The sequence below is a fragment of the Oncorhynchus gorbuscha genome, linkage group LG14, assembly GCF_021184085.1.
Source record: "Oncorhynchus gorbuscha isolate QuinsamMale2020 ecotype Even-year linkage group LG14, OgorEven_v1.0, whole genome shotgun sequence".
Classification (NCBI taxonomy): domain Eukaryota; kingdom Metazoa; phylum Chordata; class Actinopteri; order Salmoniformes; family Salmonidae; genus Oncorhynchus; species Oncorhynchus gorbuscha.
The window spans coordinates 10,143,895-10,160,827 of record NC_060186.1 but is presented as its reverse complement, the minus strand read 5'-3'; the positions used below and the strand labels follow the sequence as shown (position 1 = coordinate 10,160,827).

Below are 16,933 nucleotides of genomic sequence, written 5' to 3'. Positions count from 1 at the left end.
TGGGTGGGGTAGTCCTATACGTACTATGGGTACTTTATGATGAGTTTTTTTAGTAGTCTCAGACAGGCGGGTTTCCACAATATTGTTACCAAAACAATGTAGGTAGGTCTGCCATTTTCCAGTTCAGTTTTTGAGCGATTTAGAAGGACGGGCAGCTTTGTTATGCCCATATAATTACGGTCTGAATAATTGACTGTGTATACACACACACACACACACACACATATACACAGTCAAATATATATATATATATATATATATATATATATATATATATATATATATATACACAACATCATTCTTTAGGCCCGTATTGTAATATGAAACTGTTTCCAGTTTCCATATGCAATGAATGATTCTCATTGGGAAATGTTATTATTGCATTTGCTGGTTATTAATAGGTCTGTGATTCTCAACCAGGGGTCCCCTGGGGGGCATCAAAGAGCTTAGGGGTCTTGAAAAAGCAGTGGTAAAACGAACGAAATGAACATAACAGTAGGAAGGCCAAAATACCTCACATTTAACTGAACAATCGTTTGACATCCATTAATATATTGTGCAATTTCATGTATTGAGAAACCCGAACACTGCTCTTGCCAGTATCACTGCTCGTTATTAAGTACGTAGGCAAGGCCTGCGTTAAAGTTTTTTCAAAAAAATAAAAAAGCTCTGACGAAGGCCTTGAGGCCGATAAGTAAAGCTTAATAAAGAGCATTGAAACTAGCACGAGCAGTGTGCGGGTTTCTTCTTTTTTTCTCATCTTATTCAACTATTACCATGCACCTGCAACAAAGACTGGCCTTTTGAATTTTATATCTTGAGTGTTGACCATGAATATCGAGCACATCTTGTTATCTGTTCTGTTCCCAACCGAATTCCCTGTCAGATACTTAAAGTTTAAATAAAAAATATATATATTTCACCTTTATTTAACCAGATAGGCCAGTTGAGAACAAGTTCTCATTTACAACTACGACCTGGCCAAGATAAAGCAAAGCAGTGCAACAAAAATAACAACACAGAGTTACACATGGGATAAACAAAAGTTACACATGGGATAAACAAACGTACAATATAACTCAATAGAACAATCTGTGTGAAAATGTAGTAAGATTAGGGAGGTAAGGCAATAAATAGGCCATTGTGGACATTTATTTACAATTTAGCATTAACACTGGAGTGATAGATGTGCAGATGATGATGTGCAAGTAGGGATACTGGGGTGCAAAAGAGCAAAAACAAATAACAATATGGGGATGAGGTAGTTGGGTGAGCTATTTACAGATGGGCTGTGTACAGGTGCAGTGATTGGTAACCTGTTCCATATACTGTTCCTTATTAGATAGACCTACTGTTCTCTGCTCCATATTTGATGTACCTACTGTTCTCCACCAAACGGTTTCCCATAAGATAAGTTCCATATCACAGTGTTTGCAGATACTTTACTTCCCCATCTTTGCTTCCTATCAGATACTGATACCCCATCAGATAGGTTTGGGTCAACTGTTCCTTATACTGTTCCCTATCAAATAGATACTGTTCCCCATCATAATAGTGCCCCGACAAATATTGTTATAACCTTTCTTATCAGAATACAGAGTATAGCCATGATGACAAATTGAAATGAAAGCAAATACAATATTTGTCGAAATACATTATTTATATTATAAAATGAAAAATATTTAATATTGAACGCGTCATATGCTGCACATTGATTGCGCACATTTTCAACACCAGGGATCATCAGCTAGATTCAGCCATGGGCCATTTTATTCTTGAGATGGTCTTGGGGGCGGAACATAATAAAAACATTTTTGTAGACTTCAATTCCCAACTTGGCCACATTCCATCATGACCGCCTAATCATCCCCCTCATTCCTAATTGGCATCCATCACTCATAACTTCTCCACCTGATAGCTGATGTGCGGTGAACGTTCTGACACAAAAATGGTTGCTCAGTCGGTAGATAAGTGCTATATAAATGTATATTTTTTTGGTATACAATCACATACGTGGCGGCAGGTAGCCTAGTGGTTAGAGCGTTGGGCCAATAACCGAAAACCTGTCCTTCTGCCTTGGAACAACGCAGTTAACACACTGTTCCCCGGTAGGCCGTCATTGTAAATAATAATTTGTTCTAAACTGACTTTCCTTGTTAAATAAATACAAAACATGAGTGTGAATACTTGGGGACATATTTCCAAAATGTAAATAAATTGGAGCTGATTTCCTGGTGTTTTACAGTATTTTATGTCCAACAATGAAAATTCAGAAATCTTGGGGGGGGGTCAAATAAAACTACATTTGGTCCGCGGCCTCTACTTGGGGAACCCTGCTCAATGTCTCTAAGCAAAGAAGACAGGAACCATGAAAAGATGTTGAAGTAAGACACGGACCATCCATACCCGACGGACATAGTTCCATCAATAACATCTACGTCCGCTTTTGATTATTTTGCTCCAGCATTATGTAGTTTTATTACCTAGATAGATAGCTATTAACTTAGTTGTACAACTAAAATCCGTATTTTCGTTGGTGGAAAGGAACCATACAGTACGGGTGCTATATGGTGTGAAAATCTGACTTTATTTTAGACTAATTTGTTAGCTAACTATGTTTGATCGCTAATCTGGCTAGCAAACTAAACTAACATTAGCTTGGGTTAACGGCAGCAAATTGACGCGCCTCAGTCTCATTTGGTCCCAGGTACTTCTGCAGACTGCTCATCCACTACTTAGCTAGCTAGCTAACGTAGTAATGAAGGGTTTTAATTGGTCTAGAAACTATCTGGCTAGCTAACGCTACTAAGTAAATCTAGCTAGACAAGTTAAGTAAGCAAACTAGCTAACGACCGTTATCCTAACGACATTGCAGGTGCCAGGGTAACGTATCTTAGCCAATTAACGTTAGCTAGCTAAATCTATAGCTATATAACATTGTCATAGGGAATGTTTCTCTAGCCTAGTTAGCTACAGTATATATTAGTAATGTAAATTGGTGTCTACGTAGGCTGTAGCTAGCTAATGTTACTGGTGCCTTGCTCTTTTCATCTAAATTAAGAAGAGATGGTATCTTAACACCAGACTAAATTTTTCCTCCGATCACCTTTGCAGAACTCACACAGGGCTGAACCAGAGATGAAGATGTTCTCAGTCTCCCACAAGACGGCCTTCGTGGTCGACCACTGCCCTTACATGGCAGAGTCCTGTCGGCAGCAGGTGGAGTGTGACGTGCTGACAAAAAGCCGTGGTCAGGGCATGATCCCGCTGGCCCCAGTGTCCAAGTCCCTGTGGACCTGTGCTGTGGAGTGCTCCATGGAGTACTGCCGCATCCTCTATGACGTTTATCCCCTCAGGAAACTGGTGAGTCCCTCCATCCCATAGCCTGGCGGTCTAGTCTGTTTTAGCCAAGGTCAGAACAGAGTATAGTCTATCTGTGCGGTTGCCAACTCGTCTGTGTTCATTCATATTCTGAGTTGGGCACAGCACATTATATTGCTTCAGTGGTTATGTTTCAGATCAACTACATTGTGAGTGATTCAGAGTTCCATATTCTGAACAGCTGGAGGCAAGAGGACCAAAGCACTCATGAGGTACTTTATTTCCATCTTCGCGAGATGGATGCTTATTTATCAACAGGGAAACAATTTTGCTTAGAATCATAGAATTAGTGATGTACAATCCATTGTTGAAAGTCTACACCTTTTTGTTTTTGCACCACTCACGACACTACTACCAATCTTATTGTCTCATTTTGAGTTTAACCAATCCTGTCGAGATTGAGGTTTTGTTGTAATGTATGGTTGACTTAACCTTCTTCCCTTTGTATGCATGTGATAGCTCATGTCTGCTCTGGCAGCTGTGGGTCCACCTAACCCGCAGGAGGACCCTGAGTGTTGCAGTGTCCTGCACGGCCTGGTGGCAGCGGTGGAGTCACTGTGTAAGATCACTGAGTACCAGCACGAGGCACGCACCACCCTCATGGACACTGCTGACAGGGTGGCCAACAGGGGGCGCATTATCTGCCTCACAAACGCCAAGAGGTAAACATGAACATAGTTAGTAAACCTGTTTATTTCTTATAATACCATTTTTTTAAGGGATAGATCAGCTATGAAATTAACAGAAAGATTTGAAACTATCAAATAACATTAATTTAATAATTTCTAATCCCCTTTTATACAGTACCAGTCAAAAGTTTGGACACACCTACTCATTCACAGGTTTTTATTTATTTTTTACTATTTTCTACATTGTAGAATAATAGTGAAGACATCAAAACTATAAAATACCACATATGGAATCATGTAGTAACCAAAAAAGTGTTTAAAAAATCTAAATATATTTTGAGATTTTTCAAAGTAGCCAACCTTTGCCTTAATGACAGCTTTGTACACTCTTGGCATTCTCTCAACCATCAATTACCTGGAATGCTTTTCCAACAGTCTTGGAGCTCCCACATATGCTGAGCTGCTTTTCCTTCACTCTGCGGTCCAACTCATCCCAAACCATCTCAATTGTGTTGAGGTCGGGTGTTTGTGGAGGCCAGGTCATCTGATGCAGCACTCCATCACTCTCCTTCTTGGTCAAATAGCCCTTACACAGCCTGGAGGTGTGTTGAGTCATTGTCCTGTTGAAAAACAAATGATAGTCCCACTAAGCGTAAACCAGATGGGATGGCGTATTGCTGCAGTAGCCATGCTGGTTAAGTGGGCCTTGAATTCTAAATAAATCAGACTGCCACCAGCAAAGCACCATAATACCTCATCTTCCATGTTTTACAGTGAGAAATATACATGCACTGGAAACGTGTCTTTGTCCATTGCTCGTGTTTCTTGGCCCAAGCATGTCTCTGCTTCTTATTGGTGTACTTTAGTAGTGGTTTCTTTGCAGCAATTCGACCATGAAGACCTGATTCACACAGTCTCCTCTGAACAGTTGATGTTGAGATGTGTCTTGAACTCTTGAACCCATTTATTTGGGCTGCAATTTCTGAGGCTGGTAACTCTAATGAATTTATCCTCCGTAGCAGAGGTAACTCTGGGTCTTCCTTTCCTGTGGTGGTCCTCATGAGAGCCAGTTCCATGATAGTCCTTGATGTTTTTTGTGACTGCACTTGAAGAAAGTTCTTTTATTTTTTTATTTAATCAGGTAAGTTGACTGAGAACACATTCTCATTTACAGCAACAACCTAGGGAATAGTTACAGGGGAGAGGGATGAAAGAGCCAATTGTAAACTGGGAATGATTAGGTGACCGTGATGGTATGAAGGCCAGATTGGAATTTTAGCCAGGATGCTGGGGTTAACACCCCTACTCTTACAATAAGTGCCATGGGATCTTTAGTGACCACAGAGAGTCAGGACACCTATTTAACGTCCCATCCGAAAGATGGCGCCCTACACAGGGCAATGTCCCCAGTTACTGCCCTGGGGCATTGGGATATTTTTTTAGACCAGAGGAAAGGGGGCCTCCTACTGGCACTCCAGCACTTCTTCCAGCAACATCTGGTCTCTCATCCAGGGACCAACCAGGACCAACTCTGCTTAGCTTTAGAAGCAAGCCAACAGTAGAATGCAGGGTGGTATGCTGCTGGCTTATGTCTTAAAGTAATGGTGCACTGTCATTTTTCTTTGTTTATTTGAGCTGTTCTTGCCATAATGGGGACTTTACCAAATAGGGCTAACAAACACATTAAGAAGGAAAGAAATTCCACAAATTAACTTTTGAGGCACACCTGTTGATTGAAATGCATTCCAGGTGACTAGCTCTTGAAGCTGGTTGAGAGAATGCCAAGAGTGTGCAAAGCTGTCATCAAGGCAAAGGGTGGCTACTTTGAAGAATCTCAAATATAAAATATATTTTGATTTAACACTTTTTTGCTTACTACGTGATTCCATTTGTGTTATTTCATACATTGTTGAAAATAGTACAAATAAATAAAAACCCTTGAATGAGTAGGTGTGTCCAAACTTTAGACTGGTACTGTGTATATATATATATATATATATATATATATATATATATATATATATATATATATATATATATTGTATTATTCCCCTACCCCCCTCTCCCCTAGTTGGAGGACCTGGGGAAAACATTACAATTCTATATATACACTGAGTGTACTTTACATAGACCAGAGATCATCAACTGGATTTAGCTGCAGGCCAATATTTTTTTTGAATGTTCTGGGGGCTGGAACATAATTACAAATAATGTATAGACTGCACATTGACCGCAAGAAACTCAAACAGAAGTCTGAAACATAATCACTTCAAACCTTACTGATTTGTGTATACAATTACATATTTCTATTATGCGTGGGAATACTTTGGAACAGATTTCCGAAATTAAAATGACTTGGAGATGATTTCCTGGTCTTTTTACAATATTTTATGTCCAAAAATATTTTTTACACTTTAAAAAAAACTTGTTCATATAATTTTTGGGGTCAAATTAAATTTGTCCCACGGGCCGCCAGTTGGGGAACCCTGACATAAACTGATCAAGTGAATTGAGGTGAAAGCTATAATCCCTTATCGATTTCACTTGTTAAATCCACTTCAAATCAAAGTTTATTTGTCACTTGCGCCGAATACAACAGGTGTAGTAGACCTTACAGTGAAATGCTTACTTATAGGCTCTAATCAATGATGCGAGAAAAAAAAGTTGTGTGTGTGTGTTAGTAAGTAAATAAATTAAACAACAGTAAAAAGACATTTTGAAAAAAAGAGTAGCAAGGCTATATACAGACACCTGTCAGTCAGTCTTATTGAGGTAGTATGTACATGCAGGTATCGTTAAAGTGACTGCATATATGATGAACAGAGTAGCAGAAGTGTAAAAAGAGGGGTTGGCGGGTGGTGGGACACAATGCAGATAACCTGTTTAGCCAATGTGCGGGAGCACTGGTTGGTCAGGCCAATTTAGGTAGTATGTACATGAATGTATAGTTAAAGTGACTATGCATATAAGATAAACAGAGAGTAGCAGCAACGTAAAAGAGGCATTGGGGGGGCACACAATGCAAATAGTCCGGGTAACCATTTGGTTACTTGTTCAGGAGTCTTATGGCTTGGGGGTAAAAACTGTTGAGAAGCCTTTTTGTCCTAGACTTGGCACTCCAGTATTGCTTGCCATGTGGTAGTAGAGAGAACTGTCTATGACAATTTTTAGGGCCTTACTCTGACACTGCCTGGTGTAGAGGTCCTGGATGGCAGGCTGCTTTGCCCCATTGATATAATGGGCCATACGCACTACCCTTTGAAGTGCCTTGCGGCCGGAGGGCGAGCAATTGCCGTACCAGGCAGTGATGCTCTCGATGTTGCAGCTGTAGAACCTTTTGAGGATCTCAGGACCCATAAATCATTTTAGTTTTCTGAGGGGGAATAGGCTTTGTCGTGCCCTCTTCATGACTGTCTTGGTGTGTTTGGACCAATTTAGTTTGTTGTGGATGTGGACACCAAGGAATTTGAAGCTCTCAACCTGCTCCACTACAGCCCCATCAATGAGAATGGGGACGTGCTCGGTGCTCCTTTTTCTGTAGTCCACAATCATCTCTTTAGTCTTGGTTACGATGAGGGATAGGTTGTTATTCTGACACCATCCGGCCAGGTCTCTGACCTCCTCCCTATAGGCTGTATCGTCGTTGTCTGTGATCAGGCCTGCCACTGTTGTGTCGTCAGCAAACTTAATGATGGTGTTGGAGACGTGCCTGGCCATGCAGTCGTGGGTGAACAGGGGGTACAGGAGGGGACTGAGCACGCACCCCTGGGGAGTGTTGAGGATCAGCGTGGCAGATGTGTTGCTACCTACCCTCACCACCTGGGGACGGCCTGTCAGGAAGTCCAGGATCCAGTTGCAGAGGGAGGTGTTTAGTCCCAGGATCCTTAGCTTGGTGATGAGCTTTGAGGGCACTGTTGTTGAACGCTGATCTGTAGTCAATGAACAGCATTCTCACATAGGTGGAGCCCTGGTATAGATGAAAGAAGGAAGGATTGATAAGCCTTGAGACATGGATTGTGTATTCGTCATTCAGAGGGTAAATGGGAAAGACAAAATAGTTGTGCCTTTGAACGGGATATGGTAATTGGTGCCAGGTGCACCGGTTTGAGTGTCAAGAACTGCAACGCTTCTGGGTTTTCCACGCACTACAGTTTCCCGTGTATATCAAGAATGGTCCACCACCCAAATGACATCCAGCCAACTTGTCACAACTGTGGGAAGCATTGGAGCCAAGATGGGCCACCATCCCTGTGGAACGCGTTCGAGAGCTTGTAGAGTCCATGCCCTGACGAATTGACCACTACAATCTTAATTCCAACCCTCAGATGTCCACAGACTAACCCATCTTTCCCAGTACACTACAGTTTTAATATTTCCTTTTGCAATACATTCTTCTATTTTACTGTGAAGACTTACAAAGGTCTTGAACCTCTCTGTTTGTACCAAGATTTCCCTTAAAATAAATACTCATATTTACCATTGATTGATGCTGGTTTTTCAGATTTCCTAACAGTACTGTTTGTAGGTCCCTCTGAACACAGACATTATGACTTAACCACTCTAGGACCTGTCTCCAAAAGCGAGCTACCGAAGGACCGTACCAAAAGAGATGATTTATTGATTCTGTTAAACCTGGCTATTAATTGAGAACCTGTAGATACTGAAGTAATGCCCATCTTTGAAGGCATCCATGGAAGTCCTAATGGGGTATTGTGTGTTTCTGTCTGTTACACAGTGACACCCATGTGCGAATGCTGGAGGACTGTGTGCAAGAGACCATTCTAGAGCAAAACAAGATGGCAGCAGGCTCAGACAGGTATGAGAGATTGAGAAGAGAATAACACTGTTTTTACACTCTTTAGTGTGGATAAAAGATTAACTCTAGAAGTCAGATTTTTGATGGGAGAATTCAAATGGATTTAGAGGAGGAGATTTGTTAGACTGGGTTAATTTAATTGGGCATCTTAGAAGGGCTTTGAGAGGATCCTAAGGAAGTGTCTTGAATCCTCCCGATGCATTCCAATGTGTCTCTGTGTTTCAGACTGATGCCTATCCAGCAGTGTGAGCTGGTGCTCGTCCACATCATCCCTCAAGGAGAGGACACCCTGGTCTCAGACCGGCCAAAGAAAGAGGTAGGTTTAAACCTGCTCAGGGTTGCATTAAATTGACTCTGTTTTCACCTAGTCTAAAGGTTAATCTAGATATGTATAACATCGCTCCAAAAACACTGTCATATCAACGCATACTTAATCTGATGGAGATAAAGTATACTGTTAGTATCCTGTTAACGTGTGCTCATTTCCACATGCTGTAGTTACCAAGTTCTATAGAGATGCCATACAATAAAAAATGGCATGCTACTTCGTTAGTGTTAAAGTCCTACATAGTCCTCCTCTGTACCGTCAGGTCTCCTCTCTGCTGACCAGCGAGGTTCACAGTGTGCGGGCAGGGAGGCACCTGGCCACCAAACTCAACATTCTAGTGCAGCAGCACTTTGACCTTGCCTCCACCACCATCACCAACATCCCAATGAAGGTACGTCTTCTGTCCTCTAGCTCTCCCAAGGTTCAGGCCTTTTCCAGCCCCATCTATAACCTTTCACCCTTTTCACTGACTCCCACCCATTACTTCCTTCAGGGCTGTGTCCCAGCAGTCTTGAGTTAACTATTTTCCCGCCTCCTTCATGACTGATGTTAGATTAGTTATTTAAGGTATAAGGTGGGCTATTTTTGATGGCTGGACGAGTTTTTGATAAGGGCGACGTCCCGTCTGCCAAATGACCTATCCTGACCCGTCCACTTATTTTCTCTACATCCACAAACCAACACATTACACATTTCTGTTGGCCCTTCCACCCAATGCACCTATCGCTTCACTCGCCTCAACCTTCTGATACCCTAACCTTCCCCCACCCCATCCTCGGGCCCAAAATGTCACAAACTTCCTTCTTCTTCCCCGTCAGCCATTTTGCACTATGATTTTACACACAGTTCTTTGTTCATCATCATGTTGAAATGACTCTTGGAACCGCTGCTGTTTTCATGCTGTATTTTCTGTTTTGCTAGCCCACATTAAATGTTTGCGAGCAGGTCAGTACTCTTAAACACACACCAAGAGGGACCGCAGAACGCAAGGCTGTGTGGATTGGTTTTGTCCATCCATCGGACGCTCAACGCCCCTCACTTTTGATTGACCGCCGATTGTCCACGTTACATTCCAGCAGCCAATCAGAGTTGAGAGTGTTAGCATGTTTGGTGGATGAGAATGTACGCATTACGTGCCCTGTAGTTTGCCCCCCCCCGACCTCATGTCCTGTATGACTCCTTGTTGGTGCCTTCTCTACCTCAGAGTTGATTGGTCGCAGTCCCTCCTTGTAGTGTCTTGTTGTGGTCCTTTGTGCTGTGTTGAGTAGTACGTATTGGTATCAGACCACCCTCTGTCCCTCCTTTCCCTCTCTCTTTCCTCTCTTTCTTTCTCTCATTTGAATAGTAAGTAATTTAGTCCTTAGCCATGACAGGCAGGTAGACGCCTATCTTTCACCCCAAATGTTTTTGTCCCCCACGTAGTCCAATGTTATTTATTTGGGTTAGAAAACATGTACGCCCCTTTTCACTGAAATACACGTCAGACCCTTAAACTTTAGTCTGCAACAACCACAGCTGTCAATCTTCACATCACAGGAATCACCTTATAGGAAGAACGAAAGAGAGGGAGCCAGAGACCGAGACGATGCTAAGATCAGTGGTTTATGCATTTGCTGGTACTTCTCGAACCCTTGTTGTTAACAAGAAAGCAGCCATGTCTGTTTGTCTTGATGGCAGCAGTGGATAGGCACTCACTACTGCAAGTAGGATAAGAGCGTCTGCCAAATGACTACAATGTCAATGAACATAATACCTCGCTGATGTGTTTTTTTTTCTCTTCCCCTTCTACTGTGGGTGTGAAGGAGGAGCAGCACGCCAACACGTCGGCCAATTACGACGTAGAACTCCTGCATCACAGGGACGCCCATCTTGAGTTCTTCAAAAGTGGTGAGGTTTAAAAAAAAATAAAATAAAATAAAAAATAATAATAATCTGTATTGTTTTGGCCACTAAGTTATTGTGGCTTTTAGTGACTTGGCCATAAACCACTAAAATAAACATTCAGTTCTCCCTTTCATCTCTCCTCTTTTTCTGTTGTTCAGGCGACCTGCACATGGCTGGTAGTACGAGTCGAGACAGTGGACTTAAGGAGACGGTTACTCTTAAGTGGTGCACTCCTCGCACCAACAGTGTAGGTAGGCACCAAGGACCCTGGGAAACGTAGTTATTTTTTGTATGTTTGACGTTACGTTAACTGAAAGTAAAGTCCCGGTAGAGGTGGGGCTTGAGTGATGTTTGAAATGATAAAGATAAAATAATCGATTGAAAAATGACTGAAAATATCCTTGATATCGACACATCAAAATCCCGAGAGCATTTCATGTAATATTCTCCTTTGGCTTATCTGGATATTTCCCATCTTTCTTGCGTGTGTCTGTGTGTGAACTGGTGGCTCAGAACTGCACTACTGCACTGGAGCCTATCGGATCTCACCTACGGACGTCAACAGCCGACCCTCATCGTGTTTGACCAACTTCTTGCTGAACGGTGAGCCTGAATATTTTTGCCCCTGACCCCATGCCTCTACCACCTACCCTAAATGTTAATACTACTTGCATATGGAGAATACAAACAAATGTAGTTGAAATACAGATGGTGATTGATTGCATTGCAGGTCGCTCAGTGCTGCTGGAGCAGCCCAGGAAGTCCGGGTCAAAGGTCATCAGCCACATGCTGAGCAGCCACGGCGGGGAGATCTTCCTGCACGTGCTCAATAGCACCCGCTCCACCCTGGAGGACCCTCCCTCCATTAGCGAGGGCTGCGGGGGCCGGGTGACTGACTACCGCATCACTGTAAGCCCCTCCTACCTCTTCCTCCTCTACCACATCACTGTAAGCCCCTCCCACCCCATCCTCCTCTACCCCATAGTGACTGACTACCACATTACTGTAAGCCCCTCCCACCTCTTCCTCCTCTACCCCATAGTGACTGACTACCACATCACTGTAAGCCCCTCCCAGCCCGTCCAACTCTACCCCTTAGTGACTACCACATCACTGTAAGCCCCTCCCACCCCTTCCTCCACCCCTTAGTGACCACATCACTATAAGCCCCTCCCTCTCCTTCCTCCTCCACCCCTTAGTGACTGACTACTACATCACTGTAAGGGGCAGAGGAGGTTTAGTCACAACTAATTGTAGTTTGTTTACAAATCTAATGCATATAAAATGTCAACGTGAAAACACACAAACACCAAATTGGTATAGCAGCTGTGTACTGTGTTCTATATAACAATGTGTACCTGTAATGTCCTATATTTACACTGTGTCTATGTAATAAAACCATGTTAACACTGGACACTTCTAAAGTGGGACCAGAAGTTTTATACCAGTCTTTTTGGTGTGTCTGCTGCAGGACTTCGGAGAGTTCATGAGGGAGAACCGTCTGACTCCTGTCCCAGAGTCTCCAGACACTGAGGCTAATGGGAAGCCCCCGGCGGAGAGGGCCAAAGCCCAGCTGGAGCGTTACACTCGCTATTGGCCAATGATCATTTCCCAGACCACCATCTTCAACATGCAGGCGGTGAGCAGGACCTTAGTCTTCCCTCACACACTGCACAGTTGTTCACCTTACAGCACTCAGTTTGTTTATTTTTCAACCGTGTGTGTAATTTTGTCTGTGTGTTCATTGTATGTGTGTGTGATCCAGGTGGTTCCGCTGGCTAATCTCATAGTGAAGGAGAGTCTGAGTGAGGAGGACTTGCTGACCTGCCAGAAGACCGTTTACAACCTAGTGGATATGGAGAGGAAGAACGACCCTCTTCCCATCTCCACTGTGGGCTCCAGGGGAAAGGGCCCTAAAAGGTAGTCTGTCTCTGTGTGTGTGTGTGTGTGAGAGACAGAGAGACAGATTTTGTGACTTAGTGTCCCACCTTGAGTGTTTAGCGGTGGGAACAGCGTATGTGTGTGTATGTGCGTGTGTACACATGTTTGTGCGTGTGTACACATGTTTGTGAGTGTATGTGTTTGTTTTTATGTGTGTGTTTGTATGTTTAGGATGTGTGCCAGAGAGAGTCAAAGTGTAACTGTGTCGCTCCCTGAGTGCTTGGATGTGGGAACCGCATATAAGTTCAGTGTGTCTGCCTGGTCTCCTGTCCTGACTGGTTAATGTCTCCTCCGGGATTTAGGGATGAGCAGTACCGCATCATGTGGAACGAGCTGGAGACTCTGGTGAAGACTCACGTGACTGGCAGTGAGCGACACCAGAGGGTTCTGGACTGCATCATCGCCTGCCGTAGCAAACCCCCCGAGGAGGAGGAGAGGAAGAAACGGGGGAGGAAGAGGGAGGACAAGGAGGACAAGGCAGAGAAGAATATCAACAAGGATTCAGAGGACAAGAGCTGGCAGGAGTCAGAGAGGTCAGGGTGACACAATACACATTTTGTTGGACCCACGCCTGACCTACTGTTTTAAAAAACAGACCTGCATCCAATCAACTTTGTGATTCTGAAAGAAATTCTGTCCCAAAGGGTTTTTCTTTATTTTTCCTATTTTATACATTGTAGAATAATAGTGAAGACATCAACACTATGAAAGGACACATATGGAATCATTTAATAACCTAAAAACTGTTAAACATACCAAAATATATTTTATATTTGAGATTCTTCAAAGTAGCCACCCATTGCCTTGATGACAGTTTTGCACACTCTTGGCATTCTCTCAACCAGCTTCATGAGGTAGTTACCTGGAATGCATTTCAGGAAAGGAAGACCCAGAGTTACCTCTGCTGCAGAGGATACGTTCATTAGAGTTACCAGCCTCAGGAATAATGGCAGCCCAAATAAATGCTTCACAGAGTTCAATTAACAGACACATCTAAATATCAACTGTTCAGAGGAGACTGCGTGAATCAGGCCTTCATTGTCAAATTGCTGCAAAGAAACCACTACTAAAGGACACTAATAATAAGAAGAGACTGGCTTGGGCCAAGAAACACGTGCAATGGACATTAGACTGGTGGAAATCTGTCCTTTGGTCTGAGTCCAAATTTGAGATTTTTGGTTCTGGTAAAAAGAAAAATGCTATTGCAACCTCTTTGAAATAAGGAATTGAGCCAAAAAGCTCAAGAGAAGTTTCAAGTGTTTAATACCAAGGATACAGTCAGCTGAGTGCATACATTTAGAAAGTTCACAGAACATCACATCTTCTTCCCTCCTTTTGGTCACCACCCTCTTGTAGGCTATACATTTTATGAATGCAATGAGTTTCCCTCCTTTCCCTGTGGAATGTCCATGGTCCTCTCGCTGTTTAGCTAGATGTCAGAATCACAACCCGTCCATCTTCAATGTCCTGGGCCTGACCCTGCTGTCTGATCCTAGGCAATTTTCATGGCCTAAACTCCCTTCATACTCACTAAACAGGATACAAACAAACTACAGTTTATCTTGAAACACGTCACATTTGAATAGAATCCATCAGTTCCAACTGCCGTGGAGTAGGTGAACAGATGATCTCTGCATGTGTGGTTCCCACTGAGAAGCATGATGGAGGTGGTTTAAGGGTGCTTTGCTGGTGACAGTCTGATTTATTTAGAATTCAAGGCACACTTAACAAGCATGGCTACCACAGCATTCTGCAGCGATACGCCATCCAATCTGGTTTTCGCTTAGTGGGACTATCATTTGTTTTTCAACAGGACAATTACCTAACACACTTCCAGGCTTTGTAAGGGCTATTTGACCAAGGAGGAGAGTGATGGAGTGCTGCATCAGATGACCTGGCCTCTACAATCACCTGACCTCACCCCAATTGAAATGGTTTGGGATGAGTTGGACAGCAGAGTGAAGGAAAAGCAGCCAACAAGTGCTCAGCGTATGTGGGAACTCCTTCAGGACTGTTGGAAAAGCATTCCTGGTGAAGCTGGTTGTGAGAATGCCAAAGAGTGTGCAAAGCTGTCATCAAGGCAGGGTGGCTACTTTGAAGAATCTCAAATATAAAACATATTTTGATTTGTTTAACACATTTTTGGTTACTACATGATTCCATATGTTATTTCATAGTTTTTATGTCTTCACTATTCTACAATGTAGAAAATAGCAAAAATAAAGAAAAACCCTTGAATGAGTAGGTGTCCCAACTTTTGACTGGTACTGTATATACCAGTTTATGATTTTACCCTGGTATTCTCCTGGTCACTGTGTCATACTGTGTTGAATTCTACCCCCAAGCCATAAGACTCCTGAACAGCTAATCAAAGGGCTACCCAGACCCATCTTTTATGCTGCTGCTACTCTATGTTTTTATTATATGCATAGTCACTTTAACTCTTACTGCTGCTGTTTAATTATTTGTTACTTTTATTTTCTATTTTCTACTTATCAATTTTTTACTTAACACTAGTTAAGATATTCAAAAAATATATCTTAAAACATTGTTGGTTAAGGGCTTGTAAGTAAGCATTTCACTGTAAGGTCTACTACACCTGTTGTGTTCGGCGCATGTGACAAATAAAATTAGATTTGATTCCTTCACCAGGCTGAAGGGGGTGGTAGAGCGTGTAAAGGAGGAGCAGGGGGAGTCGGAGGTCATAAAGGATTCTCCTGACTCGCCAGAGCCTCTCAACAAGAAGCCCCGTCTGGAAGAGATTCAACTACCTGAAAAAGCCAAAGGTGCATGCCCTCTCCCTTCTGGTTGGCCTGGACCTTATTGTCCTCAGATCCATGGTGTGACCTGGCATGTTTGTCCAATGCCAAGTTCATGGTTATCATTGCAATGAGTAGTATTCTATTATTATTATTACTATTATTTGTTTTGTATCATCACTGTATTACCTTTTTTATTTAGAGACAATGCATTGATTAGGCGTGCCAGTACCAGTATTGTTCCTTTCCACTGATCTTTCTGTCTGTGTGTTTTCGCCCTGTGGTTACAATGTAGGTCCGGTGTCACTGCTCACCATGTGGACTAACAGAATCACTGTGGCCAACTCCAGGAAACACCAGGAGTTTGCCGGAAGGATCAGCTCTGTGAACAACAAGGCAGAGTTATACCAGCACCTCAAAGATGAGAATGGGTGTGTGATAATGTACTGTATATAACCATTCCCCACATCACAGTGTATTATAGCCCCTAGTTCTAATTAAGCAATAAGGCCGAAAGGAGGTGTGGTGTATATAGCCAATATACCACGGCTAGTGGCTGTTCTTATGCACAATGCAACGTGGAGTGCCTGGATACAGCCCTTTAGCCGTGGTATATTGGCCATATAGCAGAGGTGCCTTATTGCTATTATAAACTGGTTACCAAAGTAATTAGAGTGGTAAAAATACATGTTTTGTCATACCCGTGGTATACAGTCTGATGTACCACGGCTGTCAGCCAATCAGCATTCAGGGCTCATACCACCCAGTTTATAATGTTTGATAGAGATGTTGTTTGTTTTCTTGACTGAAATCTGATTATCCAGTACCTGTTATGGAGTAGACTGCCTTATGATAAATAATTAGTTGACTTTGTTTCTACTGTTAACAGAATGGACCTCCACGAGAATGGGAAAGCCACCAGATGATGTGACCTGTCTCTGTACAGGATGCACCCACTCCACCTTACCACAGCAGGAATATGAGCTTGGACCAGAGATCATGTCAATCTGAGGTGCTTGGACTGTCCTCCCCTACTCTGTCCATACCAGGCATAGTTGAATGGATAGCAGTCAGACTTTGTCATTTTTAGAGTGATTTTTGTTCGTTTTCTACCCACATTTGTATAGATAGGCTCACATATTGTGTGAAGCAATAAAGTTGTCAACAGGCAGTATTTTCTTTCTGTGCCGTTCTA

At 42.7% G+C, this 16,933-nt stretch overlaps 1 protein-coding gene across 4 annotated transcripts; it reads left to right on the top strand.

Annotated features, from left to right (window-relative positions):
• Nucleotides 1–2,323: 2,323 nt before the first annotated feature.
• LOC123994404 (integrator complex subunit 13-like) lies at nt 2,324–16,912 on the top strand. Of its 4 annotated transcripts, none has more exons than XM_046296934.1 (17): nt 2,324–2,384; nt 3,115–3,363; nt 3,519–3,593; nt 3,841–4,043; nt 8,746–8,826; nt 9,052–9,142; nt 9,417–9,545; nt 10,957–11,041; nt 11,197–11,289; nt 11,552–11,641; nt 11,769–11,947; nt 12,510–12,677; nt 12,804–12,958; nt 13,282–13,512; nt 15,632–15,765; nt 16,034–16,169; nt 16,628–16,912. In XM_046296934.1, the coding sequence occupies exons 2-17, from the start codon at nt 3,139–3,141 to the stop codon at nt 16,662–16,664; spliced, it is 2,112 nt and encodes a 703-aa protein (XP_046152890.1). In that variant the 5' UTR covers nt 2,324–2,384; nt 3,115–3,138; the 3' UTR covers nt 16,665–16,912. The 4 variants fall into 4 exon arrangements, with proteins under 4 accessions (XP_046152890.1, XP_046152888.1, XP_046152889.1 ...); XM_046296932.1 differs by lacking the exon at nt 2,324–2,384 and adding an exon at nt 2,415–2,570; XM_046296933.1 differs by lacking the exon at nt 2,324–2,384 and adding an exon at nt 2,415–2,707.
• The last annotated feature ends 21 nt before the right edge of the window (nt 16,913–16,933 follow it).